The sequence below is a fragment of the Brassica oleracea genome, chromosome C4, assembly GCF_000695525.1.
Source record: "Brassica oleracea var. oleracea cultivar TO1000 chromosome C4, BOL, whole genome shotgun sequence".
In the NCBI taxonomy this organism is placed as follows: domain Eukaryota; kingdom Viridiplantae; phylum Streptophyta; class Magnoliopsida; order Brassicales; family Brassicaceae; genus Brassica; species Brassica oleracea.
Window position 1 is genome coordinate 13,051,463 of NC_027751.1, and position 19,835 is coordinate 13,071,297.

The 19,835-nt window shown below is 35.4% G+C and overlaps 3 protein-coding genes across 3 annotated transcripts; 1 reads left to right on the forward strand and 2 right to left on the reverse strand.

Annotated features, from left to right (window-relative positions):
- Positions 1 to 248: 248 nt before the first annotated feature.
- Positions 249 to 1,151, reverse strand: LOC106338174 (glutathione S-transferase T3-like). The gene has a single exon (XM_013777210.1). It carries the CDS (start codon positions 1,149 to 1,151, stop codon positions 249 to 251), a length of 903 nt encoding a protein of 300 aa, XP_013632664.1.
- Positions 1,152 to 8,397: 7,246 nt separating this feature from the next.
- Positions 8,398 to 10,255, reverse strand: LOC106338175 (protein NUCLEAR FUSION DEFECTIVE 4-like). The gene is made up of 2 exons (XM_013777211.1): positions 9,108 to 10,255; positions 8,398 to 8,830 (listed from the first exon to the last, which is right to left on the reverse strand). The coding sequence occupies exons 1-2, from the start codon at positions 10,217 to 10,219 to the stop codon at positions 8,398 to 8,400; spliced, it is 1,545 nt and encodes a 514-aa protein (XP_013632665.1). The 5' UTR covers positions 10,220 to 10,255.
- A 4,444-nt stretch (positions 10,256 to 14,699) lies between these two features.
- LOC106338176 (octapeptide-repeat protein T2-like) lies at positions 14,700 to 15,122 on the forward strand. The gene has a single exon (XM_013777212.1). The coding sequence runs from the start codon at positions 14,700 to 14,702 to the stop codon at positions 15,120 to 15,122; it is 423 nt and encodes a 140-aa protein (XP_013632666.1).
- Positions 15,123 to 19,835: the final 4,713 nt, after the last annotated feature.

The following is a 19,835-nucleotide window of genomic DNA, read 5'->3' on the forward strand; positions in this document are numbered from 1 at the left end:
CCATTTATTTTTACAGCGCTAAATTCACAGCAATTAAGCTTTAATAAAAATTTCAAAATCACAGCTCTTGAAATAACCTACAGCTGTACAAATGCTCCGTAGAGCCAAAAATCCAGAGCAATATTTTGGAGCTTTCCATAAAATTCTAAAGCAATTAAATCTAAAGCCACAGCAAAAAGTCTACAGATTTTTTTCTACAGCAAATTTTTTAAAGTTCATTACCAATCGGACTCAAAGAAACACTGAAACTAAGCCAACATGTCATTAATAAGCTTGTTTTTCAAAGCAAGTTCTAGTTCACTTAATGGCTCTGTCTTGGCAATGACGCTGTCTAGAAATTTCTGCTTGTTCAGCTTCTCCTTCAACGCAAAGTCCTTCTGCCTAATCTCCCACATGCTCTGAAACTCCCTTCCTTCCTCTTCCAACGTCGGCTTGCTCACAGAAATTTTAGCTTTTGCCTTCGCTGCTTTAATACCAACAGGCCGTGAGCCTTGATCATCCTCTCTTGGCACAGAGGTTAATAATTGTGCAGATTGGCCATCTAACTTCCTTCTTTTTGACTGCACTTTATCTTTAGTAGATGAAGCTCTACACCATTTCTGATCATGGCTAAGCTCCAACCACGCATGCTCGAGTGTAAACTTGACCTTGTAGTCATTGAAGAATATCTCATGCGCCATCTTCAAAACATCATCCTCATTCATCCCACTGGATTTAGCTTTCGGTGCAGCTTCATAACACCCAACAAACTTACATACACCCTCGTTGATCTTCCCCCACCTTTGCTTACAGTGACTTGGCTCCCTCTTTTGCAAAGCAGAAAGCTTTGGACTAGATGCAACATAGGCCGCAATCCATTTCCAAAAAGCTATTGCCTTCTGCTCATTCCCCACGACAGGATCCTTGGAGGTGTTCAGCCAAGCACTAATGATCACAAGATCTTCAGTTGGTGACCACTTTCTTCTTTCTTTATGGTCAGACACGACGTGTTCATCTTCGTTTGCATCTTCAGCCCATTGTGTACCGAAGACAGAGGCATCCGATGAAGATAGTTTTATACTAGGTTCACGTGTGACAAAGAAGAAGAATGTGTTTGGTTGTTGACTGTTTAAAAGGTTTTGAAAGCTACAAGGTTCACTTAATGGATTCATAGCAAACGAGAAGGAGATATGAAATGCGATAGAGATATGAAACAAGAAGGAGTTATGAAATGAGAAAGAGAAATGAAACGAGAAGGAGTTATGAAATGAGAAAGAGATATGAAACAAGAAGGAGATATGAATTGAGAAATAGATATGAAACGAGAAAGAGATATGAATTGAGATTCTTGGAGTTTGTCGTTTTTAAAAGCAAACTTACTGAGCGTTTAGTAGGTGTTATGTGTTAATGGCAATCAATATATCTAACTAAAACCAAAACAACCAAGACAGTAAATGTATCTACTTAAAGTTCATTTAATTCCAACTTACACAATGTCTAACATACATTAAAGGATTGCTACTTACCTCTTGACATGTTTGATCCGCTTTGATGAAGTTTGATCTGTATCTTGCTGCTCCCTGCAAGACCTTTATCCATTTCATTGTTATGTGTCTTCTCCTTTAGTGTCTCCCACGCAGCTAAACCTTGTCATTTCAAATCAAAACCCAAGACTCTAGTTTAATTACGAAACTTGGAACAGATTAAGATAATGAAGATTTAATCAATCAACTATTTTGAATCAAAACCAGAGTCTGCTCAAACTTCAAAATCAAGACAAAGAAAGAAACATTAAAACATCAAATAATTAAACAGAGTAAAGCAATGAACTTTGTAATTGAACTACTGAAGAAGGGCGGTGATAATTTGGCGAGTTGAGTCATCGGATTCGACAAGCAAAACCGTAAGCCTCTGTTCATCATCGTCTCCATAGTCCCTTCGTCGCTACTTAATACCACAACTTCCCCCATCGATCTGAGATAAAAAGATTCAAATCTCATCATCGAAACAAAATTTTCGATAATAATCGAAGGAATCCCATTCACGGGAACAAAAAGTTTAAAGAAACCGACCTTCATGGTGATTGCATGCACGAGTCTGGAGGAGAACATCGACGAAGAAAGAAACGAATCAAACGTCATCTCCGTTGGAGGTTTCAACAGAATCAACGAGGAAGAGAGAGACCCGACGATGCGATTTCGACGAAATCGAACAGGAGAGAGTCAGAATCGACGACGAACAAACGGATCAAACATCATCTCCGTTGGAGATTTTTACAAAAGCGAAGGCGAAGAGATTTCGATGACATCTTAGATGAACCGAAAGAGAAAGAGACGACTTTTATTCCCGTAAAAGGAACCACCCAATACGCTGGTGCCACGTATGGGGTTTTAACCAAATCTAAACTCTCATAATTAGGCAGCGGTTCTGTCTAATAATACCATTTTTTATTTAATTTTTCCTCTTTTTTGGTTTAGAACCCCTAACTCAACCCACCGATGGAGTTGGTCTAAGATAGCAAATTTAACGGAGAAAAACAAAATGTAGATAACTTTTTTAAAGAAGAAAAAATCTCATGAGTACCTAGGCGAGCAAGATAACCAGAGCGGGACAAACTAATAAACCTATAAGTGAGAAGTAAATAGTTTTTAAGTGTTTTTAATAGGGGTGGGTGTTCGGTACCCATTTGGGTTCGGTTCGGATCTATTCGGGTTTCGGATTTTCGGGTTTAAGGATTTTAGCCCCATTCAGGTATTTCTAAATTTTGATTCGGGTTCGGTTCGGATCTTTGCGGGTTCGGTTCGGGTTCGGATAACCCATTTAAATTATTTTAAAATTTTTAATATTCATTATATACTTAAAATTTCTCAAAATCTATAAAACAAAATAATATATTACATATAAATTTGTATAATATATGTCAAAATACCTAAAATTAACATATAAATTAGTTTGATTTGAATGTTTGGATAGAATATCAATAGATATTTCAAGTATTTTGGTGTTTTGAATATATTTTAGCTATTTTAGACATTTACTTTTGACTATTTATGTATATTTTCAAGTATTTAAGACAACTTAAAAGTATCTTATATATTTTGGATGTTTTTAATATATATTAAATCTAAAAAAAAGTATTATATAGGTATATAAATCTATTTCGGTTACATTCGGGTACCTAAGATATTTCGGTTCGGGCCGGGTTCGGTTTCGGTTCTTTAGATACCAAAATTTTGAACCCGTTCGGATATTTAATCAATTTCGGTTCGGGTTTGGTACTACTTTTTCGGATCAGGTTCGGTTTGGTTCTTCGGATCCTGGTTTTTTGTCTAGTCCTAGTTTTTAAACCAAAGTTCATCTTCTTAAATTAGTTTAACAAGAAAATGAGTGTAATTGAAGACCGTACGACTCCTTCACAGCACATGAAAATATGGTAACCAAAGTTGCCCCTGCATAATCAAAACTTCTCTCATACAGTTCCCACACTCTACACTGCTAGCACTGCTAAGATGTAACAGAATAGCGAGTGTTAGTCATGTGTCCTAAACCGGTGTCTTCTTGATTAATCATTAGGCATCAATTCTACAATGGAGCTTGTGGGAACAAAAATTCGCACTGTCGATTTTCGTTTAAATTAGGAAAGTAGGAGAATCCTAGTTTCCCAGAGGTCCCGGATATCTGCTAATACCAAACGCCAAGTAATCAGAACACGAAACGAAAACATCAATAAAATAAGAAATCAAAAAAGAGAGCAAGATAGTTCTTATTCCGAATCTGCGTTTGAGCGTTTACAACAAGGTAAGTGCATGGGCTACAAGAGCTGTCGGCGAAATTACTAGTTCTAAAACCCTAAGACGGCAAAAACCTAATTGAGTCGCAGCTCGAATAACAAAACGAAAAATTGCCTAAAATCTCTCTAAGTGCTAAGTTTGCTGTGTCGCCCTCCTTTGTTCCTCTCGCCTAGGACTCTTTATATACTCGCTCCTAGGTCGGTTTACGTTTTTCCTTTTCTGCCCTTAAGTCGTCATAGCATAAAAATGGAGATATTCCATTTTTCCCGATCTTCGTAATTATCTTCGAAAACTTCGTATTTATCCACGGAAACTTGACATTTATCTTTTCTTGCGAACCAATCATAAACCATTCTACGGTTTATGGGCTTTTGGTTAAGAAACCGTAAGTGGGCTTCGAGTTACGTCTTAGGTCTCTTTGGGCCGTCTTTTGACTCGAAACGTTTATTACGGCTTCTTTCGATAAACATGAACTTTCCGTGGTTTTTATCATAAAGTCCGATTGATGACTTCAAATGATGAGAAACATGAAATGGGTTTGCTACGGTCTTTGGGAGATAGCATTAAAGAGTAGACGAGAATGCATGGATTCGTGTCGTATCGACGTTTTAAGAAATCTCGATTGCTTCGTAACGATTGAAACGTGCACGTGCTTGGTCATTACGTAGCGACCAAGCTTGGCTCGAGCTCGGTCGCTACGTAGCGACCGAGCGGTACGCGTGCTCGGTCGTTACGTTTGGCTCGAGCTCGGTCGCAACGTAGCGACCGAGCAGTGTACATGCTTGGTCGCTGCGTAGCGATCGTGCTTAGCTTGTCCGTGGTCCGATTGCCATACTCAAGCTTGTCCGTGGCTGGTTTGGATTCGTGTCCGTTGCCTTGGGACAGCCGATATTTGATTCAATCGAGATTTGAACAAGATTTTACCGCGAAATTCCTTGTAGAGATTCTTTTTACGATGAGTATCTTCGGTAAAAATGTTCATGCCGATTCCTTGCAGAGATTTGGACATTAACTTTGTCATAACCATTTTCGACCCCAGCAGAGCTTTTACATGAAATTTTAAATTTCATTTTTTTAAACATGTTTATGCCTAGATTCGTAAATATTATATTTACATGTTTAAATCCATTTAAAGTGGTATTATTTGGAATAAAAACTCTAATTTTAAAAATTATTCTGAAAAAAATCAAAGATTGTTTTTCGAAAAAAAACTTAAATTTTTATTTAAAAAAAAAGAAAAAAATTGAAGAAATGGAAAACAAATTTTTGAAAAAATGATTTTAGAATATATTTTTATTTTTAGATTTTTTTTATTAAAATCTTTTTAACTAACTAAAATATATTAAGTCACACAGGTTAATAAGATCTATTTTCGAACTACCAATTCAAAATATATTAAACTAAATGGAACTAAATAGATATTTATTTGATCAAAAAAATATATATATTTATAGTACAAGCTCATTTAAAATCTGATAAGCAAATTTATTTTAACAGTGATTGCTTCAGCGGCATTGTTACTGATGTTAGTGACTCCATCGACCAAAGGAATGGAGGCGAGGGATAATTTCAGATATAAGAACATCATGGCACAGAAAGACCTGAGGCTAAAGCATAACCATTCTTGCAAAGGTGGATGTGGATTCAAAAATGAAGTTGTGCCACTTCATACTTCGCATGTTGTCCACAGCCTATAACATTGTGGCTGATTGGATGATTGGTTGGACAGTAGAAACTTTACTATAGAATTTAGGCTGTATGATTTTTTTTTATTTAGCTGTAAGTAATATAGCTTTAAAATTAATTGCTACAACAATATATTTTCTACAGCCAAAAAGACGGAGCTTTAGAAAATAAGGTTTTTAGAGCCATTTTTTTTTATTTTTTGGCTGTAACTTTAAAAAACAAGATAAAGCATGGTTGGTGATTTAAAGGTTACAAGGAATTCCGCTTCCATTTCAGAGTTTACAATAGAATATGAGCGAAGCTATGAACATAGATTGAGCCCAAATGGTCATGAATAATCCAAGAGGCACCACTCATCTTCCTCATAGCATCCCAAGAAGAACCGGTATTACATTTTGACAGCCCACGAGGAGGACTTTGCCAACCCCCAACGAGATGAACAACATTCGACTTCCATCTTTCAACACCTCCCGAGTGGCTATTGGTAGCAAACCAAATGTCAGCCTCTACCTCTGCTTTTGAAATGATTGAAATGAGATTATATTGGACATTTTCAAAGATCATCGTGTTCCTCAACTTCCAGATTTGCCATAGAACCCATGGGATTACTCACACAGAAGAAGACTAAAACAATCATTTTAAAAGGAAACAAATATACTAATTAGCTTGTATTGCGTGTATTGCAAGAAAAACCATGATTTAATGATTTCCATATGAATAATAATCACATTTTTAATATAATAATGTTTAGAAAGTTTTCTAATCATTTAGATAGGCATATTTTACTTGATTCACGACACCAAACACAAAAAAGTTACCCCACTTCATCATCTCACTCCAATCCTATTATAGTATAAATCTTACAAAATTAAGGACTACAGAAAAACATGAAATCACCTCTACATATTGCTATACCCCTAGCAATACGTAGAGACTCAGTTTAACGTATCCATCACTAATGATGCTATAAGTGGTCATGTTAAAGAGAACATATGCAATTTGGTTTATTCTCTGAAATTTCTCTCGAGTTTAGATTACACTTGGGAACAATTGTAAATATAACATATTCTAATTACCATACATTAGATTATGTCCAAAATTGTGAGTTTAAAATTGGCCGGGCCTCTTAGCGACCACGTACGGTGTCATTTATTGTAAGTTAACCACTAATCATGACAACCAAATTAAAAGAACAAGATAATTTTCTATCTCCAAGTTATTTACACATGGTTTAATATTTTGAAAGTTTAACATATCTTGATTTTCAAAATCTTTATTGGATATACGGACAAATACATAAATATATGTGACCTCAATACTAATCTTTTCGCGTACAACTTACACATTCTCGAACTTGAATTAGAAATTTAAAGTTATACGACCATGATAATAGTCGTATAAGGGCCTGACCGGTGTAACCGTAGCGGTTGCGAGTTCAGTTTTGAGAGTTTGCAGACGTGGGTGGTTGCAGTTTTAATTGTTTTCTAAATATTTATACGACTGATACATCGGTTAGAAATTTGTGTGTTTGCAGGACTCTTATGACTGGTAGACTATCAAATGCAACATCTGTTAAATAATAAATTAACAATATTGTCAAAAAGTTAAAAAAATTATAGAAATATTTTTTTGTTTTAAAGTTTAATAATATAAATTAAAATATATTATGTATACATTTTACCATTTCTATTATTTCAATTTAAAGTTTTTATTGAATATTTTAGCTTTATTTTTATTTTTTTAAAAGAGAAAAATTTATCCACTCGCAACCGCCCGCAACCGCAAACACTAGATGAAACCAGCTTTTCATTTTAAGAGGTTCAGAGCGATTTCAAGAAATTTATAGCATTTTCTGTGATTGTTTCAAAACGCCAACAATCGATACCAACCCAAAAGTTGCGTTTGCGGGTGGTAGTGCGGAGAAACCAGTCATGCTCTAAATCACCAACTTAAAGCCATAACTAAAACTAGTTCCATTTTATTAAAACATTAATAAAAAAATTCCACGTAAAAACTGCAATACATTTGAATAACTGTGAACAAATATGCTTTAGGCATATGTAGTAAGAGCTCAAATCTTAAATTCTGCGAAAGCCATGTGGTTTGGTTTAGGTGGCATTCTTGCTGTTGAATACGTTCACGCTGTCTCAGTCTCACAAAATGTTTAAACTGACGTCTGAGAATATGTTGGTTAGTGTTGAAATCTCATAAAAACATTGTTAGTCACTTAAATAACAGCCACATGATCACGATTCTTGGACCCACGTTCGAACCAACAAATCATCAACTACGCACCAGCAGAATGTTATGTTGGGTATATTAATGGGACTCACCCGAAAATTCATGAAGTCATTCTGCCCACTTATATTCAAACAAAGTCGTTTTAAATTCTTCAGCATTCATAAATGATCTTACACTAATCTAGCAAAAATATACTCATTATGTTTCATTTTAATTATTATTTTAGATTTAGACATACGGATTAAAAAAACATTTAATTTTATATGTTTAGTAAATAAAAACATCATTTACCAATACAGCTAACCACATTTTAACCAATAGAAAAATATATTGGAATGTAAAATCAATAAACACTTATTTTAAACCAAAATTTTGTTCTACAACGATATTTAACTTGAAATGGAAAGAGTACTATTGAATTTTCTATTATCTAGAGTATAAGAAAAAAAAACTGATTTTTAGATTAAAAAGTCGATCGTTACAACTCACATGCTTCCTTTTATCTCTATCTATTTTTTACTGCACGTCTATACTGTACAAAAATTTTACTTACTCACCACCGGTTTAACAAGCGGTAAGTATACAAAAAAAAATTAGTTTGGTACTAAAAAACTTTTGCCCTTCGATGAAGTGAAAGCTTGTGTGAATAATAACCCAGGAAAAACGCTGTTTTTCTTCTTCAAAATATGTTGTTCTTTTTCTACCGCGTATACGAGAAGAACTTGCGGTTGCGTAGATATAAAACGGCGGCGAGAACGGCGGCGATCGAGCAGAGCGTTCCCCAAAATATGAAAGTGGTTTGAAAGCAATACATTCCATAACACTTTCCGTCGTAACGTCCGTCGAAGGCAGCCCCATCACGGTAAACTTTGGCGGCGAATAAACCGAAACCGAAAGAACCAATCGGAATGCTTCCGACAACGATGTTGTGGTTAACTCCAAAGTGTTTTGTCCCAAAAAGCTCGGCAGTCATTGTGACAGAGAGAGAAGTCAAAGCTCCTAAGAAGACACCGATAATCGCCGTGCTAGTGTAGAGAGCGATGTCGGAGTCAATGAGGAGGACTAGAAACGAAGCAACCATTGCTACCAATGAAACCGCCATAGAAACCGGGCTTGATGGCATGTACTTGTTCCTGTAATGAATACAAAAAAATAGAGTTAGACTTAGAATACATTCCGAGAAATAAGCGAAAATATTATAAAAATGGTGATCGATTTGTCGAAGGTTGTTCAATGAACTAAACCAAACACGTAGATGCAACATGCAAGGAATACAACATATGTTATAATTGTACGTGCTAGGTCAACGTAGTTGTATTATTAATGGGATAACTGATTAGGTTTTTTTAATTGGTACTATCTTTTTGATTAATAAAAGGGCAACGGATAAAAGGTCAAAAGTGAATTTACCTAGAGAGGAAGTAATCAAGTAACGAAGGAAGCAAGCGGCCAAAAAACCCGAACGACGACGAGAGAGCGACCAAGGAAGTGGTCGCGGCACAGCCACGAGATTCAGCTATTTGACCAAGATTGTTCATAAACACTAGCCCCACCGTTGGACCGAACAAATACAGACCGAAGTAAATCCAAAAATCGAGTTTCTTACATAGTTTTGTCCACTCAACATCTTCTTTAACTCCAACTATCACCTTCTCATCAAACTCTTCTTCCTCTTCTTTATTTTGATCTTCTTCAACAGGAACTTCCAAGTCGTGTACCTTTTGTTGACTTCTTCTAGAGGATATAACCTCTTTGACTCCAACTCCAACTGGTATAGCGAGAGGAGCAAGAAGAAACAAAACAATGCCAACGAGTACTAAAACCGCAGGAGCAGTGAGAAGACTCGTAGCCACAGCGTAAATCCCCGTGGCTATAGTCACAACAAACAAAACAATAAACCCCACGTTAATATCCCATGACGAAGACGACGTCGCTTTTGCTTCTCTCACCAGCATAGGAGCCGTCACGAGACAACCGACCAATGGAACGAGAGAGTTGAGCAAAAGATAGCCAGAGGCAGCTTCGCGTTGAGACGAGTAGAAGAACGTCTGAACCATGTCGGTGTAGATTTTCCCGCTCAAACCTTGATAACTCGCCGTGATCCCCACGGCAACTTGACGGTTCACCGGAAAACTGTTGATGGCTACGATGTAACAAGCCGTGTTGATCCAGCAGATACTGTTCCCCGCCAAGAAACTCAAGCCCCAGATATGGTAAAACGACAACGTGAACATCTTTTTGACGATGCAGAGATACTGGAGACCGTAGCCGGCGAAACCTAAAGAACCACCGGCGAGAAGGACGAGTGGTAGAGGAAGATAGACGGCGGCGATCCCGGAGATAAAACCGAGGACTTTTCCGGCGTCGGAGGCGAAAGAGAGGTAGTTGAGTTTGAGCTGAGAGATTGAGAGAAACTCTTTGAGCTGTGAAGAGTAAGCAGGGAAGCTCAAGTTGGTGCCATTGATAGACTGAAGCCAGAGGATAGCGACGAGGCTAAACCACCGGAGAACGTTTGGAGACATGTTTTCTTGAGAGAGTGCTTAATTAACTCTGTTGAAAAATAGAAAATATGGAGATGATTCGTTGAGTGGATTCGAAGTCGATTTTATATTCCTAAAGGGATTTAGTGTTGTGGTAATGAGAAGGGACGTGTGGTTAGTTTCGTAATCAAGAAAAAGGAAAGAGCTAAATTAATGCATAATTAAATGCTGATGTTGCCTGTTTTCTTTTAAAATTTTGGTTCAGTATTTACTAGTGTTTTAAGTACATTTCTATTAAATGATTTAGTCTTCTATTTTATTTAAACCTTCTTTTTTTCGCTGCCAAATAATTATAATAAACATTAAATAATGATTTCACAATCGATAATTCTATTTAGCTTATGAAAATTTAGGTATTCTTTGAACTATGCTGAAGATTTACATATTTCTTTCACTAATAAGTGTGTAATTCATATTTTCTATGACTCGAAATCTAGACTTTCTAATATAGAAACATTGATGAACTCAAACCACCGGACTAAAATGATTTCCACAAGAACTTTTATTCTTACCGTCTAAAAATTAATTATGATTTAGTAAAGTTGTTAGATGGTAAAAATAAATTAACTAACTACGATAGTAATAAATTTCACAAACTCACAAAGACCACAAATCTTTTATATATGGCATTCTTAAGTTATGTTACTTAGTACTTACGTACACCGGTATATAAGTACATGACAACAGAAGTACGTATAAGAAACTTCGTATAAATATAACTAGTGATGGAGCGAGTTTCCTGACGTATCAGAATTATGTGTTTTCATCAAAGTAAAATGTTTACATAGAACGTTTCTATCATACCGGCAACCAACTCTTCATGTCTTTTTTATATCATCCCATGAGAAAAAACATATACTTTTGTGTGAGAATTAGATCACACCACAGTTTGCTAACCTAGTTTAAAAAGAGAGGAAATATACATTCGGGAAAGATGTTAGTACATGATCAAGTCAATATGTACATTAACATTATCGATGTCAATAAAATATTAAAAACTCACATATTGTTTATTAAATTTCTGAAGTGTAGCACACCAACATTTTTAACTCTGTCCGAACATGAAGAAATTGTGAAGCCCCTTCTTTGAGAATGCAACCAACCAAAGAATCTCGCAAACATCAAATACAAAACGATGTATTCAACCTTTGCAGAGGCCTTAACATAACATGATGCTTATATTAGGTAGATTTCCAGGAAATCAATGAATATCCGAGAGAAACAGACAGTAGCCCCTCATAAGTACCTTCTAGCATCTAAACAAGAGACTCATAATCCGCGTATGTCCTTTGAGTTCTAGCTAGAGAAAAATCTACAAAAATACTTTAGACGCTACTTTTAACATAATGTAACACCTTTAAGGCTGCTTGATATAGTGTATACGATGAACTGATGAGATTCATGAGATCTGGCTGAGCCATAGTCGTGAGATATGGGTCAATGCAAAGGTCTCTAACATCTTTCTACATTTCAGACTGGATTCTACAAGGATAGAGGAGACTTGCAAGTAAACTTGTTTCATCTAATAATTTGATAACATCAAACAATCTCCAAACCAATTATTCACTCTTTGATATCTCAAAAATTCAGCATGTCTAAAATACTAACATATATGATTCATACAGACGCTATATCTAAATTCAATATGGATAATGACACGATGATACTAGAAAAACTTAAAACTGCAACGTCTGGTACTTATTTTTCGTTTTCATATAAAGTTGTACCTTCAACTATATATTATTATATTAGAATAACATATCAATACATAAATGCACCATTTGAATTTCAAAATCAACATTATTGGAAACACTTACAACAAAACACGTATTGTGACAAAACATATATGTTTATTTGTAGGGAATAAATATGACGTTTTAATTAAACGCTAAATTTTCTATTTTTCACAATGATAAGTTACGTTCAACTACTATTTAATTAAAGTCTAACCAATTAATGAGTACGGTCGCAAAATAATTCGAATTCCTGATATAAAATAAAACTCACTAATTCACAATTGGCATATAAATATGTACTAAAACAATATAATGTTCACAACTAAATTAAAAATCGTGATTGATACTTTCATTCTCTTTCACGTTTCATGATAAAAGAAGAAGCGTTAATTAATGACACAGGTTTAGGATCGAAACTGACTCTCCCGTCATTGACCTACTTTCTTGCGTATTGTGCAATTTGTTCTTTGATTTCAACGTAGAAATTGTAGATTGGACCGACTCGTCCGTCATTGAAATATTTTCTTGCCTATTTGTCATCTTGTCCTATGTTTTGGTCTTTTGGACGACGTGAGAATGGTAGCTCGTTTAGGATCGAAACCGACTCGTCCGTAATTGACCTATTTTCTTCTTACTATCTTGCCTAAGATAATTCTTTTTTTTTTTTTAAACGTATAAAAATAGGAAGAAATGATGTTTAAAAACACAGCAAAAGAAAGAAGTCGTAGCTCGTTGGTTGATATCCAGCTGTGTGTTCTTCATCAGACAATTTCCAATAATTTCATACCGACACCAACTCCAGTGGTACTCCAGTTGCCAATTCGGCTTACCTTCAAGTTCAACCCTTTTTAAAGACTTCTAACACGTTTATTCTATTCAAATTAAACATTTAGAACATTAGAGATTCTTTTGAAAAAAATTGATCAGGAAGGCTTTTTCTTTTTAACATCTCTATTAATTTACCTTTTTATAAATAGAACTTCAAATTTATAGAACAATAGTGAAAAATATTCACATACATAATACTGTGAGTCTGTAACTATGATAAAGAATAAAGAATGGAAACAAACAAACGTACACAGAAACTAAGAGTACCATTATCCCTAGCACTCCTAATGGTAGTTTAATCATTTGTTTTTACTAATCAATGTGTGTTAAGCACTTTATTTAAGAAACCTCTATTTTTTTGGCCTTCAATGCAAGTTGCTTGTTTTGGGATTTAAAAAAAAAATATTAAACATTATTTCATTTAAGATAAATTTTATTTATTATATAAGACATATTAAAAGGATAACATTTAAAACATAGATTTTTTTTTAAAAAACATAAAAACATAGATTAGTAAAATAATCGAGAATAATTTCAAAGAAACATCCGAGCTCAATTGTTGTCTTCATCACGTCCAAATTTACGCCATACATGTTCAACCAAATCAGCTTTCAGTTGTTCATACATTTGTCTATCACAAATTCTAGTTCGAACACCCATCATATTGGTGATATTTGTAGGGATATTTGTAGAATACGTGAAATCGACATGTGAATTTCCGTTGTCTTCTCCTTGTTGGAACTCAGAAACATCAAATTGAGTGTATCCATCTCGTTCGTCTTCTACTATTATATTATGAAGTATGATACATGCTCTCATAATCTTACCAATTTTGACTTTATCCCAAAAAAGTGCTGGATTTTTAACGATGGCAAAGGATTAAAATCCATTTCCACAGTGAAAGAGGAGAGAAATAACATATAGGAATCTCTTGGAGATGGAAGAGAAGGTAGGAGTTATAAAGATGGAAGAGATATCACACTTCTTTTACATATAGCATAAAACAACTAACAACAAACAGTTTCGATTTGACATGTATCTAACTTATATTAATTACCATTTCACAACAATTATCAAAGACAGAGCAAGTCATTAATTTTCGATAATTCAATTCATTATCAAACACAAAGCAATTCATTTAACTCTCTTCCTCAACCATAACCAATCCTTTATTCATTTCAACACATCAAAGAGACAATCAATTATATTTATTACACATGTTTATAACCAACAGAGCAAAGCATTAACTCCCTAACTCAACCATAACATCAAAGAGACAATCAATTCTATTAAAAGAAGCAGAACGTTTACCTATATTGACGATCCTTCCTCATTTGCCTTGATCCATGCATATGCACTCCTCTGCTTTGACTATCCTGCGTATTTGCCTTGATCCATGCAGCTCAACAGAGAAACAAACAGAAGCAAATCACAAATGAGAGCCAAAAAAGTAAACACATACGCACTAACCTAACATCATCTAATCAATACAGACAAGAACGACAATCAATTCATTTGAGACCACAGTCCTAAAAACGTTCACTCAATATCATAAACGACGAACAAATAATTTGACAATCTATTCATTTGAGACCACAGTCCTAACATCATCTAATCAATACAAACAAGAACAAACATTCAATCCATTTCAAAAATAAACACAAGAGACAGAGACATATGTTTACCTTTTTGCAGTTGTAGTCATCTTCTTCAACGAACCTTCATGTCTATTGATCCTTCCATCTTAAGAAACACAGACATAACACATTAAAATTAATCACAAGTAACCGACACAACAAACAAATCAAATAACAAAGAGAGAGAGAGGTACAAGTTCTCACCGTCTATGAGATCCACCGAAGGAGAGGACAGAGGCGGAGTCTTCATCGTCGGGGGAGATGAGGAGACAGAGGTGGAGTCTTCATCGTCGGGGGAAGATCATGAGACAGAGGCGGACTCTTCATCATCGGGGTAAGATCACAAGAGAAACGGGGAGTCATCGAGGGAGAGAAAGAGAGAAGCGGAGTCGTCAAGAGAGAGAATCAAGGAAGGCAGAGCCGCCGAGGAAGAGAAAGAGAGAAGCGGTTGGTCGAGGTTTCACCAACACGAGGCGGAGTCGTCGAGGGAGAGAATCGAGGAAGACGGAGCAGCCGAGGAAGAGAAAGAGAGAAGCGAATTCGTCGACTTTAACGGAGAACGACGCGGAGTCGTTGACGATCCAATCGACAAACGAGTCACCGAGGGAGAGAGAGAATCAAGTGGAGTCGGCGAGGGAGAGAATGAGGAAATCGAGTCGTCAAGGGAGAGAAGGACGCGTCTAATGACACGTGTCTCATTAGAAGCGTTGCTTGTGCCGCTTAATTAAGCAGTGTATCTTCGCTTATTACATTATTTCCTTTTTATTTAATCCGAAAATTATTAAACATCCCCCCTAAGCTCCTGCGTTAATCGTGCTCTAAAGAGTAAGATAGATTCAAAAGCACTGCATCCACATTTAGAAGCATAATACTTCTTATTTTGATCAACAGAAGCATCATATTTCAAACCATCTTTTTTAGGAGAGAATCTAAACTTGTGTGGAGTATAGGCAATCAAAACTGCATTATGTTAAAGTCCGCCTTTTCTCTAAGACGAATGAGATGTTTAAGTGGAAAATAATCCAGCTAATTCCATGTCACCTAGAATTCTCTCCTGTCACACATTATAGGTCGTTGCTTAATTGGAACAAACATTTCAGAATGAATATGGTCTATTTGAAATTAGTTTATGTATATTTCTTAACCAGGGTGTTTCTATGTTTGTTTTGTGCTTTCTAATTATAATTCAAAATGTTAAAGTGTTCGATTTTGTTTTGATATGATCTCATAGCGAAATATGCAAAAAAATAACTGATGCTGTCCAAATACTTTACTCGGTAATATATTATCAATCATGTTATTCTAAGAATATCATCACCTATCTTCATTGAAAATAATTTGGTCGTAAACACACACCTCTTTGTTTATTCGTCAAGACAAATCATCATATCTATTAATATAAAAGCTTTATTCTCTTCTCCTCTTGCCACCTAAGAAAATAAGGGTAGGAGAGCATTACATGTGTCCCATCATTTTGATCTAACCTGTCCGATTTTTTTTTTTGTTTCGTCCATTGATCCATATTGATTCATATTTGGGCTTTTGGTGTCTGAGGCCCGTAACATTGTGACGTCGACAGAATCATCCGGATGAAATGTCGTGTTTCCTCCATTAGGTTTAACGTGAGATCGTCGTCGCAACTCTAAAGCTCATGGCTATTCGTTTGCGCAGTCGAGATCTTTCATCTTCTTCCTAACAGTACCAGTAACCGATTATCCTCATAAAAACCTCCATTAATCGACATCCACAATCTATATTCAATACGGCTCTTGAGACTGCGAGCCGATTCCGTTTGACTATAAAAAGGTATGAATTTCTGCATTTACAATCATCTCTCATCTATTCTAAAGTTAAAAAGCAAACCAAAAATTCTGAGTTATGGCTAACGCTTTGGTTTTCCTCTCCGATCTACATACTGGCCGCTCTTCCTCCACCGTCCAAGTTCACCTGCTCCGTTTCTGGGAGGCCAGGAGTTACGCCACGGTGGAGATTACATGGGAGTCGACATGCTCCTTCTTGATTCTCAGGTTATATATTTAGCTCCGCCTTTAGTTTTGGTTTCACCAGTTAAATGATAGATAGATTTCACACCGAGTTCTTTTTCAGCTTCTGGTGATTGCTGTGTAAATATTTGATGTTCATACACTTTCACCATCTGAATAAATCACCGGTTCAATGTTTTACACATCTCCGCTTCCTTAAATTTAGATTTTGTTAAGTATTTGATGTTCATACACTTGAATTACATGTTTGATCAACTCCACCGTAGAAGCTTTCTTTTATAATTTTGTTAATTTTGATGCTTCATTTGTTAATTTATTCTATGGTTATTTCTTTGTGTTGAGGCGACAATGATGCCGGCGAATGTGAGTGTCAACCGGCTTGCACTACACCGGCCTAATCTGAAAGCGGGTTCGGTCTACTCCCTAAACGATTTTGATGTCACATGTTGTGATCATGATTACCGTCTGTCAGACTCTTCCTTATTAATCCGGTTTAGCGACTCAACCTCTTTCAATGAGGTCACTGAACCGGCTGTTCCGATACCTCATGAGTCATTCCGCTTCCTTAACCACATTGGGATGCTTGGTCTTGCGGACTCTAACAATCAGCTTCCAGGTAATGCTTCTCATATCATCTCCTCTGACTACTGAATTGGAAATCTGATACTCTTTTTCCACGGACCTTATTAGGGAGATTACTGCTATCAAGAGTATTGTTACTGACCCTCCTCAAGACAAGAATCGTGTCTTGGCAACGATCAAGATGGAGAAGTAATTTTTTGAGCTTTGTTATGTCCACAATTATTTAGACTTAATAACTACATTTTTCTAATTGTTCTGATTTCGAATGATATCAGTGACGCGTCTGTGACCATGAGCCTCTTTGACGATCAGGCTGTTAAGATCCATAATCAACTCGAGAAGATGGGAGGTGATCCAAGGGTTGTCGTTATAACCCGCGTGAACCCAAGAATGGTGGGAGGTAAGCAACCAGTTTGACACATACATGGCCAGTTTTATAATGATGTCAAGATTGTTTATGCATTATTCATAACAAATGATAGTCAGTCGAATAGGTGACATGATAGTAGAAGTTGAGATCATGACTGGAACAAAGGTAGGAGAACATGTATTGATCCTTCGGATACAGCTTACCCCTCTTGATACTTTGCATCCTGTCACATTCAATCGACGTCAATATCCACTGCGGCTCTGTTATCCGATGACAATCAACAAAAGTCAAGGACAAAGTCTCAAACAAGCTGCTTTATATCTCCCTAGGAAGGTCTTCACTCACAGCCAGTTGTACGTTGCGTTATCTCGAGTGACATCACCAGAGGGTCTTAAGATACTAGACGATAGCTTTAACTCAGATGGTGCTGATGGAGTAACCAATATAGTCTACAAGGAGATCTTCCAGGGCCTCCAAGACACAAAGGTTAGCATTTTACTAGTTTGGTTTGTATGCTATTTCTGAAACGTTATGTTCTCAATTACTGATATCATCACTATCATCGCAGGAAAAGAAGCCAATGTGGTTTTGAACAATTATGGAGTCGACCAAGATAATGTTATTATCTTTTCTGGGCATCATTTTTACACACGCTCGACTCTCTCTGCAGCTGGTGAACCGTGGCTAGAATCTCCCGTAGATTTACGTCCTTTTTTCCTCCATTTACCCATTTTAGTTGACGTTTTTTAAATTCAATTTCCTTTTACTTTTCTCCTACTGCTTATGATCATGACATCTACCCTTATCTATTCTAATGATTTCAGCTTCTGTTTTAAATTGTGCACATTTTATTAACATCCGTTAAAGCCTATGAGGTTGATTGACAAGTGCTTTAGAAGTGCTGTAAGATCTCTCTACAACCCAAATTTTTGTCAATCATGCTTTGTAAAGATTTTTTAAAACTACAGATTTTTCTTTCCTTTTTATTTATTTTTAGCTGTGGAAAGCCATAAATCTAGAGCACTTACTTTTTGCTTTAGAAAATTTATATGTAAGTCATTGAATCTTTTTAAACCTACAGATAATATTCTACATCAAAATTATCTACAACCACCACAAAAAAATCTACAATTTTATTTCTAAAGCAAAAATATAAAGCTATAGTTCATTCCAATCATTCTCCATATGAATACGAATCATAAATACAAAATCAGACTTATGAATCAATACCAAAACCGAACAACAGTTTTCTCAAATAATAAAATATAATGGTGTTGGGCTACTTAGAGCATCTGCATCGCACAGAGACGCGCGTCTCTAAAAGGGGGCCAACGATTTTGGAATAAACCGTATACAAAGTATGCACAATAAGAAACGTATGTTGTGTGTTTTTTACACTGTTCGCGGGCCCCACCGACACGTGACGGCCCGCGATTGGTACGCTTTTTTTTTTTTTTTTTTTTTTAAATCAGAAAAAAAGAAAGAAAGATAATTTAGCGATGCAGATGCTCTTAGGATTCCCAATTATCTAAAAGAAGTTGTTAATGGACCTAAAATAATGAAAGTAGGTATCGAATTATAAAACTTGGCAAAAATTGCAAATATGTTAAATGGTTCTAGCGTATTGTAAATATTACAATAAAAACTCCACAACACCACAACGTCTAACGTTACAATAGGAGGCTCAAACTCTAACCTATAACTTACAATCTTACATTACAACTAGGATAAGACCCGCGCCTTGCGCGGGATTAAGTTATTATTTTTATTATATTTTGGAGAATGAAACAATAGTTTGGCTTCATTTGGATTACGGGTGTTCAACCCGGATATCGGGTTAGTTTCGGTTCGGTTCGGTTTTTTTCGGTATTTGGTTAGTAAAATATAACTACTATTCTAAATCAATATTTACTTTGACTTTAGTCTTTCACATACTTTTGAAAGATTTCAACTGGACGACTAAATTGATCAGCCAATCTTGTTGCTTTAAATCATTAGTGTTTATATATATATATTATTTAGTTTGAATATTTATTAAATAAAAATTCATATGCGTTATATTTTATGATCATTTGTAACTTATTATAACAAAAAAATAATCTATTGATCACAAAATTTTCAGAGTGGGGATATTCAAATTTCTAATAATTTATAGACGTTTTGAAAAATTCATAATATAACATATAAGAAAAATTATAAATGTTTTTATTATATATTTAATGTGATTTTTTAATATCTTTCAATAATATAAAATTAAAAAAAAGAACTAAGATACCAAAATTGTTATCAAATATTTATTATTCATAATAATTAATTTTCATATATACGTTAATCATATTAGGTAATTTCGTAGCTTCTAATTAAGGAAAGTGCAAAAATAATTTTGGTAGATTATTTATCAATTAGATAGTTAGTTTAATAAAAAATATAATGTAAGTCAAG